Below are 13,342 nucleotides of genomic sequence, written 5' to 3' on the forward strand. Positions count from 1 at the left end.
ACCACTGTGCCATCTGTTCCAGGATATAGCTTTGCCTTATGAAATGCAGAACAAGTGAAATTAAAAGTATGCAAAATAAACTACCAGAGAAGTGCTTATGATACAATTTATTTCACTGTAAAAGTGTTCCCTACAGTAATCGGTACCTTATCGTCTAGGGTTCAAAAAAGGTATTCTTTCACATTTCACATTTGTAATTTACTTTGAAAGTCTCTTTTGTTAAGATGTAATTTATTAAATTATAAAGTTAATTCATTTGATAAAGCAAGGGCTTCTTGTTTACATGCTCACATTCTGTAAAACACAGGTTAGTGTGCAAACGACATGAATTGGCTTGCATCAATAATTAAAGAGATCTTTGTTTTGTCTAGAGGATGCTTTTAATAATGAAGCAGAATCTAAAGCTGACTAAAAGTTTTTGACAAGTTTGTCAGAGTTCCCTGAAGCATTGAATTTGTAACTAAAATGAGTATACTTAAAATTGATCAATTTCACACTGATAGTAAACCATATTTATTAAGTACTGCTAGCTTGCTATTTTTTATTGCTTCACTGTAAATGTGACTCTTAATTTGACGCTAAACCAGCACAATATTGTTGCAGTATTATTTTAGTTGCCTGCTGATAATGATGTTCTTTTCTTTTAACATATGTTTTACTGTTATTGTACAAGAGATTTTGGAGTAGATATATGCTTCACCAATGTAGATTTTTTAGATGGCTGCCTTAGAATCAGTTCTTTAAAATACAGGGAGTTTTCATACTTGTTTTAATGTGTATGTGTTTAGGTTGCAGTATATATAAGCAAGTATTTTTGTATACTTGGGGTGAAAATTATACTGAACTGGCTCAAGGTAACCTTGTTAGATAAAAAGAATGTATTCAAATGAAACGATGAAAGTGAATTTCTGCATGGCTCATTAATTTTGATTGGAAGGTTGGATATAGTGTGTATTTCAGTCTGAAACTGGGCCACATTTGCAATTGTTTGGTTTTGTTTTTTTGAAATGGTAGTGGGGAGGGGGTTTGTAGAAAGATGGATACATTTCTTTAAAGGCCTATATGTGCATTTTTCCATATGTTTCTACAGCATATAGTAAAAATGATATTTATAATTATTTGGATGACAGAATTGTTTCAGGTATTTACCTTATATAGACCTGCACTAGTTAAGCATACCATTTATCTTAACTTTGAGTACTAGATTAGCTTTCTGCTAAGTGATTGTCTTATTTCTTTTTGCTTTAAATTCTGCTCATGGATATGTACAGTATAAAGATATACTTTCCAAAGTGCTGGATTTCCTGTAATCTATCCTTAATTTTTTAGTAGTGCTTTATTTTCCTATTAGTAGAGCCCATCAAACGGTCCATTTAAACACTTTAAATAGCATATCTCTTCAGAATGTTTTCAAATATCTCTTTTAAGACCACTTGAGGAGCTGTGCTATTTCTAAAAAAAACAACAACTTTGAAACAATTTAATGATGTGAATGGCGAATTTGGACTGTGGTTTGTACAGTACACTTGTATAGGAGAGTAGTTTAGCTTTCTACTGTACTTGTAGTGGAGCACTCTCTTGGCACTATGTTGTGTGATGGACTGTGTATACTAGTTAAGTAATATAGTGCCATGGGACACATGTGATTGGTTATAAGTAGTCAACTTTGCTCCCTCTTCATAGCACAGTGAATGTAGGACAAGCAGTGAAAATATTTTTTAAAATGGTTCTTTTGACCTGGATTTTTATTGGTGCTGTACTATAGCACCAGCTGCCCACTTTGTGAGATATGACACTGTAGAGCTGTATAGGTTTTGACAGTGCAGCATTTATGGTCTTTGCAATCTGCGCAGACATTTCCCAGTGGACTTAATTCACAATAAAAAACAAGAAGTGTGCATGACTTATTGGACATGGCTATGTGTGTCAGAATGACATGTATTTTTAATGTGGTACAAATAAAAAAAAAAAACCCACTGAAAACTGTTTTAAGTTCTTCAGTGGTTGGCTGTTTAATTTTTTTTAAAGTCTGTGATTCATTTTAACCTCAGGGAAAAAGCAGATGAGCCTTTTTAGAAATGCCGTGGAGTTGTATGTAAGACTATGATAACCCCACAGAGTAAATGTGTATTTGGTGGAAAATGTTAAACTACATACAGTGCACTACATATTTATTTTCGGTGTTGACTTAAAATGTCCTCTTTGTTTTCCAAACAAATACTGTAGGATAGATATCTTCGCTGAGCATAATGTCAGTTTTGTCAAAAATGGAATGTTGCTGAATGTGTTTCAGTTCAACACAGAAACAGATATTATGTTTGTAAGAAAGCTGAAAGTCAAGCTGAAATACCAGTAAAAGACATGGATTAGTTACCAAAGAGAAAGCAACTTGCAGAATGCAATTTAAGTGGCTTGCCTTAAGTGGTTTAAGAAGCTTATTGGTTAATGTAAATAGTATATAATGGCTCTTGAAGATTGCTGTATTGAAACCTGACAATTATATTTCTAATCCTGATTATTGGCTTGCAGTGTTACTCCTCAGAAGGATATATACAACATATAGTATACAACATATAGGAAAAATAACCCACGGTAAATTTGCCTCAGTCTGTTCTGCTTAATTACTTAAAAGGTAGTGGCCATTAGTGGTGTTCTCCTGGTTCCATTAATGTGACTAGTTCAGGTGGGTAACTGCGTCAGCATGAGTAGGCTGCAAAGGAACAAGTAATAGGTTTATTCCATGCTGAAAAGAGAAGAAAGAAAACAACTGTGGAGCCTTCTTTGGGTGTCACAGCTCCACAGCCGAAATGTGTTTCTTCTCTTTTCAGCATGGAATAAACCTGTTACTTGTTGCTTTATAGTCACTAGTCTTTTATAGTCCATATACCAGTCTTCATATCTGTATATATTGATGGAAAATTAGATATGTTGTAGATGAATCACAAGGCACTGATAACTGCATTCACAAACATCTGGGCGGATGCCAAAACTATTTTGAAACCAGGATTTGTTTGGAATAACGTTTATATTCCACTTTAAAATTGTTATAGAGACATGTTTTGTTTAAGTGTATCTTGTTTTCTGTTTTGGGAGCTTAGAAGCATTTTTTGTCTGTAGAATCCCTGAAGAAAAGGGAGCTGACTGAGCATGAAAGACACATCTGATTGTTCTCATTCCTTCAGACATAACTCTTACCGGATGTGAATCACATTAAACACTAAATAAATGCACGTTCACAGGCCAAAATATTGGGAACACCCACTAAATAATGTTTGAACAGGATGTGGTGCATGTTCCATAAGAGTCTGAAGTATTTGCAGCCCACTTCCATCTTGGTTTGTGTAGCATGATTTCCTTGAGCTGAGGTTGTTGTGTAGGGGTGAGCTACAAACCCCAGTAGGTCCGTCACTATTCCATATGATTGAGTTCCAGAGCAATGCATTGGTCATGATAAAAGATGGAAGTCTGTTTCATCTGGTTTATTCCACTGGGGTTTCGTAGTGTTGATAAGAAAGATCTACTTAAATATGTTTTCCACTGCTGCCACAATTTGTTGCCTAGTTTTATATTTTGTTCAGAAATAACACCCGTTTTCTGGTACTGCATCTCCTTTACCGCTGTGTAGGTAACAGCCATTTTGTACATACAGATGGCTCGATGAGCTTCAAAATATAAAAGAACACAGAAGTGACACATGCTATAAAGAAAAAAAATAATCGGGAGACAAACAAAAAGTTGCTCGCCATTTTCTTCACAGCTGACACTTAGCGAAATCCCTACTGAGATTAGTTGTACCAATTCCCTTTACATTCTTCTCCACTATAGTCATGCCAAAGCAGTGTGGGAGCATCTGTATGTGGAAGATTTGGACAGTTTATATCCTGGTGAGCAGTACACTAAACAATAAAAAAGCAAACATGTAGCTTTTAAGACACGACAGTGCTGTAGAATGGATTTTATTCAGTGCCTTTGTTGGTGATTATCCAGGAACTAATTAGCTGTTTTAAAACTATATTTCTACAATGTCAGGTTATTGAACATGGCTGTTTAAAGTACTTAGAAATGGGATGACATTTATTAATTTAATTAAAATGACAAGGTTTTCCTTTTCTGGTTCTGAATGCTTGATTTCTGCACAGCCTATCACAGTAGTTTTAAACTTCTAAAATTTTATTTTGATAAAAAAAGCAAATCCAAAACTTTCTTTGTTATACCTGAAGATATTGATTCTTTTGGTCCCTTTTATATAGCATACATTTCTTTGATAGGAGCATTTCAAAAGGCTGATTACATGTAGTGAAGAAAGGCAAAAGCACATCTTGAAGAGGTTCACGTAGGGAGCTGCGTCAGTATGCGTAGGCTGCAAAGGAACAGGTAAAAGTTCATTCCATGCTGAAAGAAAAAGATAGGAAACACTGTGTTCTGAGGAAGCTCCACAGTGAAAACATTGTGTTTCTTTTCCTTTCAGCATGGAATGAATCTGCTCCTTAAAAGCAAATCTTTGCTATCTTGTTTCCTTTTAATGAACTGAACATAGTAGTTTGGTGGTAAGATTAAACCAGAAAATAAGTTATTTCAGTATTTGAAATGGAATTTTCGGAATAGTCTATACATTTTTGGATTTCATAATATTGTATTAACTGCATGTTTCGGAAGTTCACCAACCTTTAGAAACTCGTGTGGATTTGTATCACAGTTAAAATACACAATTGTTGACAGGTTATAGTGCAATAGGGCTAGTTTTTGCTATGGAGGAAAAAAAAGGCAGAAGACTCCATACATTTAACAACATAATAGAGTTAATAAATGTTTTGTAAAAACTACAGTCATTACGGTTAGCTAGGCACCTCCTAAGTGTGTTTGTGTATTTAGGTTAATTTTCTGTCAGATGCATTCCTTTTGAATTAAGATTTCTTTGTAAATTTACAACGCACCTGTTTTTTTTCTTTGAGTAATCTATACTATTATTGATGAGGCTGTAACGTGTAGATTTTGAATGTCATCCAGAGCAAGTTTTTAGTCTTCCATTTTCATCATTACTAGAGAATGAGGTTTTAAAAACACAAAATTGAAGAGTCTTGTTTTGGAGAAAAAAGGTTGGACGTGTGTTTTAAATAGATACTAGTGTTTGGAAGATATTGTGCTTTTAGTCTCATTACTAAATTCAGAATGATGATGTTGAATCATTAGTGTATGGGGAAAAAACACCAACAATTTTATTCGAATGTGACAGCATAAGCCAGCACAATGCAACTGCCTCATTACCATTCAAAATAAAATATTGAAAGCCTTCCCGCTGTTAAAAAACAAAACAAAACTTTGAGATGAGTACATAACATTCAGTTATTCCTAATTTGAAATGCTTCAGAGGTCAATTCAAGTTTATAATCTGACAGTATGTTAGAAATGCACAGACACTATATGTGTTTCAGTCGCATTTGAAATATTGGTGTCATTTAATGTTTTTTCTTCCTCGTCAACTCGAAGTTTTATTACATAGTGATAATGAAGGACCTGGCTGGGAAATGTCCTTAGAATGATTTTTTCAAATAATTAAAATCCCTCTGTGGAGTAATTCCTGAAGTGAAAACGAGCGAACTCACTTTAAGCTGTGACCTGTAAAGGAGGCTTTAATTTAAGCAAATAATGAGAAGGACAAAATGTTTACAGGAGGCTGTGGCTTTGATTTCCCAAAGCCATCAAAGGCACTTTCTAAATCAAATATTTAAAAATTTAAAAATAAATATGCATGTGAACCATTGCTTTATGGGGGAAAGAAGAGTACAATAATCTGTTTTTCTTATCTATTTAGGTTATCCATAAAACCAATGAAACATCTACAATTGCTTTGCACATGGATTTCTGATTATTATTTAAAAGGAAACTTAAATGAGTTTATCACTTAAAATTTTCATTAATTTGTTTTCCAAAATTAAAATTGAAAATTATAAATTTACTAAGAAATGAGAAATTGAGTGGCAGCTACCCCAGCTGTGCCTGGTATTGTTTATGCCTGCAACACTAGCTCTTACTGATCTTTTTGTGATCTATGTAAACTCTCTGCAAGTTTGTAGTTAATTAGGCTTTCATGTAGTATAAGTGAAAATTGGGTTCCTGTGTAAATCACAATGACTGCCTGTCATTTCTCCGTTGTTGATACACAGCCTGTAACACTAGTTCTCGAGTTTTGGTTTTTTTTTACCCTTTTTTCTTCAGATACCTTGTTGGGTTCTGAAAGATACCAAAGAACAACTTCATTAGTGCTTATTGTTTCTTTTTCTTGTTTTCTACAGCAAACTCCAGTCTCCTGGGAGGAGGAGGAGGTGAGTTCTTGGCTATTTCATTCTTCACACGCTTCTATTCTCTTGCTTCTTGCCTTAAAGTTCGGGTTTGTATGTTTTATTGCTATGTATATGTACATTTCTGTTCTTAAATGAAAGAATATCTTTCTCTTTTGCCTTTAATCTTCTTCCAGCTGAATAATTTAAAGGATATAATCACCTTCATGATAAATTTAATACCTTTTAAATGCCATTAACCGGATACAGTTAAAAGAGCACAAGGTTCTCCTTTTTGGATTTTACCATTATTTCAGTGGTCTGCCAGGGAGTATTTTTTTTCTCAAAGTATTAGAAAAAGCTTATACAACTGAACCATTAAGTCAAAATCTAACAGTAAAAAATGGAACATTGCACTGTTTCCTATTCTAGGAACTGCTACTCTGTAATTTCTCGCAATGTGACATAATCAAAGTAATCATCCCTTGGAAAGAGAACTAAATTAACCCAATTAGAGAGAGAAGATTGATCCAGATATACAATTGAGAATCAAATAAGCCCAAAATGGTAGAACCATTTTTTAAATATTTTTTTTCTTCCTTGCTTTTCACAATGTGACAGTCAAGATTATAGTCCCTAGCCAGACCATCTGTACGCCTTGTCTCACAGTCCTGTCAGACAATTAACAGTTCTACACGTAAGGCTGAAATACTATCCATATGTAATCACTCTACTCCAAGTGCTTTTTATCTGATTTGATGCTTGGTCAAGTCTTCAGAACTTTACCTATTGTATTGGTGGATACTGTGGTCTTGATTTTTATCTTTGAAAGAAGAGACACCCCATATAATCTCTTTAAATCAAAAGACTTTGATTAAGGTCAAAGGTCATCAGCCTAGCCCAAAAAAAACTCTGATTCCAGAAATAAAACTTCTATGCTCTTAGACGCAAGTTTTTCAGTACCTGCTATGTAATTTGATTTATTAAAACCTTTGTTTACTGTATTTTTTGTATCTCTTAAGTTTTGTATTATGCTGAAGACATTTTTTCTTCTTGCCGAATTCTCAAAAGAAAACATTTGAAAAAAAAATGATTAGCTGTTTAAGCTTTTTTTTATGTGCTTTAAAGTCTTTTTTTGTCTATATTTAGCTTTTTTCAGTTATTTTCCAATTTATTAGTGCTGTTTTGATTTTGAATTCTTTCCATTTGGGCGTTGATTTAAATTACCCAGATTCAAATGCAATAGATCTAACTTTATTCCCACAGGTTTTAACCTGGTTAATTTGGACAATTGACTGTATATTTTGCTTCATATACTTTTTCTTTCTCATCATGCTTGTATTTCTATTATTTGTTATGGGGTTCATTGTATGTTAAGTGATTTGTTTATTATGTTATGTCTTTTACCTGCATGCAAAGAAAATCCATTTTGTACAATAAAATGAAGTAAGGTACAATATGAGCAGATGATGATCCATTATTTTCTGTTATTCATGAGATTAGTTTGAATGAGTGTGGTGGCAATTAGATCGAGCTCTTCGTTTCATACTCTTTATATGCTGGAGGGAAAAAGTCTACACTCCTATTTCAAATTTGCAGTGAAACAGGTGTGATGAATAGTTTTTTTTTGAAACTATTATTAAGCTTAAAAGTGTGTTAAAAGTTATCTCATTAATAGCAGTCTCATAGATCAAAAGAGTTTCATTTCCTGAGTGAACATCTACTCCTGTGTTATTGTACTATAAAGGAAAGATCATCAAAATTTGCCACAAGAGTATCCTTCTTTTTAAAGTTTTTCTGGTTTTGGTGGTTAATTATCACATCACAAACAGCTAACTTTCACTCAAATGGTGTTCCGTAAAGCACAGTTGTTTTGTTGTTCTGTGATACCCTCTGCGGTTTTCAGACATTCATTAAAGTCACACAGTGTTATGCTTTATTTCTTGTTGCAGAAAAAGTTATTTTGCAGTTTTGCATGCAGTATTATTACAATATTATCACATAGCTTGAATAGTATATTTTTCTTCCCAGAGAGATGTGTAGTTTGAACTTGGGAAAAAGTTACCATTGGAAAAGGATTTCTGCCTTGTGTATCAGACTCAAAAAGATTTTCAGCTCTGAGAAAATAGCCTTCCAGTTGGGTGGTGAGGGATTCTAGCTGTCAGCACTAAAGGAAGGTCTTGGGAGATAACAAGATACCAATTTTCTCATCCAGAAACAGGACCTCTATCATTTCCTAAATCTGCTTTTGCTCAGTGTGGCATTGTGTTGATTTTATATTAATATTCTATGCAAATTAATAGGTAAATTTTACTCGTCTTTTTTTCTTTAACCTTGAGTCCTTTTTCCATTTTCCTTTCCTTGCTTTCAATAAGTGGTAATCTCCCATAGTGAAGAAATTGAATCCTATCCTGATCAGAGAGTTTTTCTTGCTACTGCAAACTAGTCTGCTTATGTCAGCCTTTTCCCTCATGCCCTTAGTGTTGGTTTGTGTTCCATTTGAACTCAGAAACTAAACCATGGAGCATAGAAAATATGCTGCACATCACTAGGTTACAATAAATCTCAGAGCAGAGGCATCACTGCATTCTTTTAATAAGGCAGAAGTCCATTGGCTGCCTTGATTGCATCCTGTAACAGCTTATTGCAGTCTTGTACCTAATTATACTGCCCATGTTAAACAAATGTCCAAATTACAGAATGGAGTTTATTCAGAATTCCTTCTTTCAACAAACCCTGTCAATTTCATAAATCCCATTTATATTATGTGTCTGTTGTTTTAGTCTGATTTGTTTTTCCTTTTGTTTTCATCTCTGAATTATCTTTTTTCTCCACACTGTTACTATTTCATGTAAGTAGGATAGAAGGTAGTGTCAGGGGGAAATAGCCGTCCATAGATCAGCTGATTAAACTGGCTGATTTTATTTACTTCTTTGCGAGTAATGGGATAGGCTCTGTCTCCTCTGTTCGCATGAATTAATTCCAGGTGAGCCGGCTCCAGTTCTCAAGGGGTGTTGTTGTCCACCAGATTTCATAGGTCTGTCTAAATATCCACTTTCTTAAGAACAAGACATATTTGAGCTTATCCAATAAAGAAAATAATGAGTTCAATTAGATAATTACGGTTTAAAGTGAAAAGAAAACTGGAAATCTTCTGGCTCTCCTGGCCTGGGGTTGTGTCCTGGTGATTTACTGCAGCAAAATTGCTTGTTCTCTTATCTGGCTTGAACTTCCTACACTACAGCTGCTCAGATAGTGGCTTTTGTAGTTCCCTGCATTGTAGAAGTTTGCTGCAACAGGCACCTTATACAATTAGTAGGCTCAGTGTGATAAACAAGCCATGGGCTGTACCATTGGAAGAGCAACACTGCATTATTTTAATGTAATGATACTTGCACATTGTCATCATTTCACACAAACTCTTGATGACTTAATTGAGTCAGTCAGTGTCTTAATTACCATAATTTGGCAGTTTATACAAATTTTAAACCATTGAGGATTTTACTTTATTGAGGAGCATGAATTTGTATTCCTGCTGATGGGGGACAATGCTTTTGAAATAGACATCCAGAGAGGGGGGATGCCACAGTTTGGCCTTCAGTTCATATGTTGTTACAAATTATGCAAAACTGTGATTTAGTGTGTTCTGTTTTAGTGTGAGTTTTGTTTTAGCAAAATATCCATTGAAAGATTCAAAATTCAGGATTTCAGTGCTTGCAAAACTTAAGTTTCATAGACTTCAACAAAGGGTTTTGGAAAATCTACTACTTAGTAGGAAAGGCTGGGCTTGATCCTCATATACAACCCATGGAATACTTTATACATTTAAAATTTGTACATAAACTAATCTTACAACATAGTCTAGTTATATAAAATATGCAATACAGACATTCATCATGGTTTTTACGTCATGGGTAAAAACGTGAAAGGTTAAACTTCATTAACAAGCAATTCGTGTCATGTTTTGGATAATAGGTCATATTGTTTTTGACCAATCTCATAGCCTTCATTAGAAAATATAAATTAAATGTTTTTCTGCTGCAGAGTAAACATTGTCCTGACCTAGCACAAAAGGTTTCACCAAGAGGATCCTCTTCATAAAATCAGTTATTTGGAATTCGCAAGTGTTTACATAAAAGAAAATATTTTCTGCTTTAAGGTCGTAGAATTTGCCCTTGACATTTTCACTGTTCCCAGATGAAATTTAAATGATGCTTCAGTGAGGCATAGGAAATATTTTTGCTTCTTAAAAAAAACAAAATCATTTTGCAATTACTCCTGCAGAGTATTTAAACCAATTCACTTCTTTTCCCAAGCAGATATTGAGGCTATTTTCCAATGGTAGACATCTTCACTTTTACCCAAGTGACACTCAGATTTATGTGAATTGCTAAGTTATGCAATTCAGAGTAAATCTAATAGGTTACTTTTTAAAATCAGCCACATATATTTACTTAGAATTTCATCTGAAATACTCACACTTCAGTACTATCATATGGCCATTATAAGCAGAGTTGCTATTTTTTTTCCATACACCTTTATTTACTCGTTTGCTTGCTGCTATGAAATTACCTTTTAAAAGTGAGTCTACCATGAACAATGAAATGAAAAAGGGTGCTCAATCTCACTTTGTTTGGCTTTCCTTCATTTGCAGCTGAGCTTATGTTCTTAACCTCTGTTTTCAGGGACTGCATCAAGATGATAGCTGCAGTTTGATTATAAAACAATAACTTTTAGGATGAGGCTCAAAAACCATTCTTTTTCTTTGAACCTTTGTATCTTGTTGTTTTAAGATCTAGGTTTAAGATCTGTGTCATCCAGGTTACCAGTATTGTAAGTGGTCTACTGTAGCCTGGTGTTATCAGTGACAAGGTGCATCTTGTAATTTCCTCATGCTTATTTATTTAGAAGAACGGAGGCCATGACTGTTCTAGTAGGAGCACCAATCACAGCACTTTCCCCACCTCATGCTTTGTTGGTTTATCTGCTGTACTGTTTTTATGCCCCAGTCGCTGTCAGATCACCTCCCATCAACCTCCTAATCACTGTCTGAGAGGTCACCATTATGTGTCTTACTAGACCCCAGAAGAAAAAAAAATCCTGATCACATTTAGTGCAGGAAGGTTTTCAATTTCCGTAAGCAAATGTTCAAAAGCCAGTTCACCCGCTTCATTGAAAGACGTTTTGATCTCCGACACTAATCCATGATAAAGGCTATTTATATGTACGTTTTGCTCTTATAACTGCATTCTTTCATTAAAACTTGCATATGGAAAGACTGTGGTACTAGAAAATCCTCCTTCTTAGATCTTACCTGTTTGTACTAAAACAGCTTTGATCTCAACTTTTGAAGTCTAATCTGAAGAACACTGGCACAGCTGAACCACTTTTTTTTTAATGAAGTCAATTTTCTGAGCAGTTTTCTCATCACTACAACAAGCACTGTTTTTTCATTCCATTTCTATCTCCAACTTGGATTCAGAGCTCATAAATTTGTATACAGTGTTCTTACTACATTTGTTTGATCTGCTGTTAAAAGAAAGCCCTCAGATTTAAGTGTTTTTCCCAAGGCAGTGGGGATATAGTTGATGTATCCATCTATGTGAAAGCATGAACTTTCTGCTTACACATTCCTCGCTTTCATCTTGAGTTGTTTTTTTAAATTGTGATATAAAACAGGATATGGGTTGTCTGTCCTTTTTTCTGTGTAATTATTATTTCCCCTGTTTATTATTTCAGTTTTAACTTGGGTGATGTCATGATGGACTAGAAACGCATAATAACTCTTTGAGACAAGATGGTTGCAAACTTATTAAAATGAACTAACTGCTAGGTTTTGGGGGTCACAGAAATGTGCAAATATATTAGTATAGAACGCTGCAGGTTCAGCAGAGGCCTGAGTTTATTATGCAGTTTTCTCACTTACCAAGCTGCAGAGCCGTTCTGATTTAGAAATTGCCTGTTGAGGTTACAGCTTGTAGGTTGTAGGTACAGCTAATTTCTCAAGAACGTTCAGAGAATATTATTTTTCCTTACGTACAGTGAGCTGTATGCTGCATTAATATCCTGATGCATTTTAGTGTGAAATAACCAATCTTGATGTTTATTCTTTGAATAAAATAGGAGCTTTTTTATTAAATTAGATACAGTATATAAAATACCTTTTGATCGGGCTTTACATTTTCATAGCTGTTTCTGATGACATCACTGGGTAAAACCAATGTAAACCAGGCTGCATGTATTCTATGCATCTATTGTTGCCCATTTGCAATGGCCCATGAGAATAAATGTCTGAATCTTTACGATAGCAGTGTAAATATATCTGAGGTTCTTAAGATAATATAACGACCTTTAGCTACAGGGCCCTGCCTTCAGCTTTATGCAAAGTTTTTGTTTAAAGATGGGCAGTAGCATGGAGTGTTAGAATATTATACATTGGACTTGAAGGCTATGCATTCAGATTCTGGGTGGGATGCAGTTTTTGTACCTTTGAGCAAGTTACTTCACTCATATTGCTCCAGTAAAATTCACTGCTCTATGAATGGATTTCATTGTCAGTGACACTTTGTTTAAATCGACTGGTAAAATGAAATAAAGGAAATATCAAAGGGAATAAAAAAAGTCAGGGCATGCCACACAAAATGACTGCGTTAAAGAGATTTTGATCAAGAAAACAATTCATTTTACATCCAGACAATTATTAGCTATAGTTTATCCTAAATGGGCCTAATAGATGTCAGTTAAGGTGACTTGAACAAAGGATAGCAGCATTTAAAGACCTTCTGTATAGGGAATAACCTGATGGCAGTTTTGAGTTACATATTGCCTTAGTAGTTTTCCCAAGGATGAATCATTCATTCCTGTCTACCCACATATATCAAGAGGCTTGCTGATGCTAACAGCAAGGCATGTCATTAGGTAGTCAATGGCATCACTTGATCTTTGCCTCTGTGGTGGATGTCAGTGAGCCTGCTTAAAAAACACCCGGGACGATTCTTACAAAATATGAAGATTGGTTTGGTTACTAAACAGGCAAGGAGCATCATATGATCATAGCTGTCTAT

General features: G+C 34.6%; 1 protein-coding gene across 2 annotated transcripts in view; it reads left to right on the forward strand.

Moving 5' to 3' along the window:
* The window catches only part of macrod2 (mono-ADP ribosylhydrolase 2), a 605,869-nt gene that overhangs the window by 136,882 nt on the left and 455,645 nt on the right, over positions 1-13,342 (forward strand). For both annotated transcript variants that reach the window (XM_088933999.1, XM_088934000.1), the window contains exon 4: positions 6,294-6,323. In XM_088933999.1, coding sequence (XP_088790125.1) covers positions 6,294-6,323 — 30 coding nt within the window. The remainder of the gene's footprint in view (positions 1-6,293; positions 6,324-13,342) is intronic.

The sequence above is a fragment of the Atractosteus spatula genome, chromosome 15, assembly GCF_055471065.1.
Source record: "Atractosteus spatula isolate fAtrSpa1 chromosome 15, fAtrSpa1.hap1, whole genome shotgun sequence".
NCBI lineage: Eukaryota > Metazoa > Chordata > Actinopteri > Semionotiformes > Lepisosteidae > Atractosteus > Atractosteus spatula.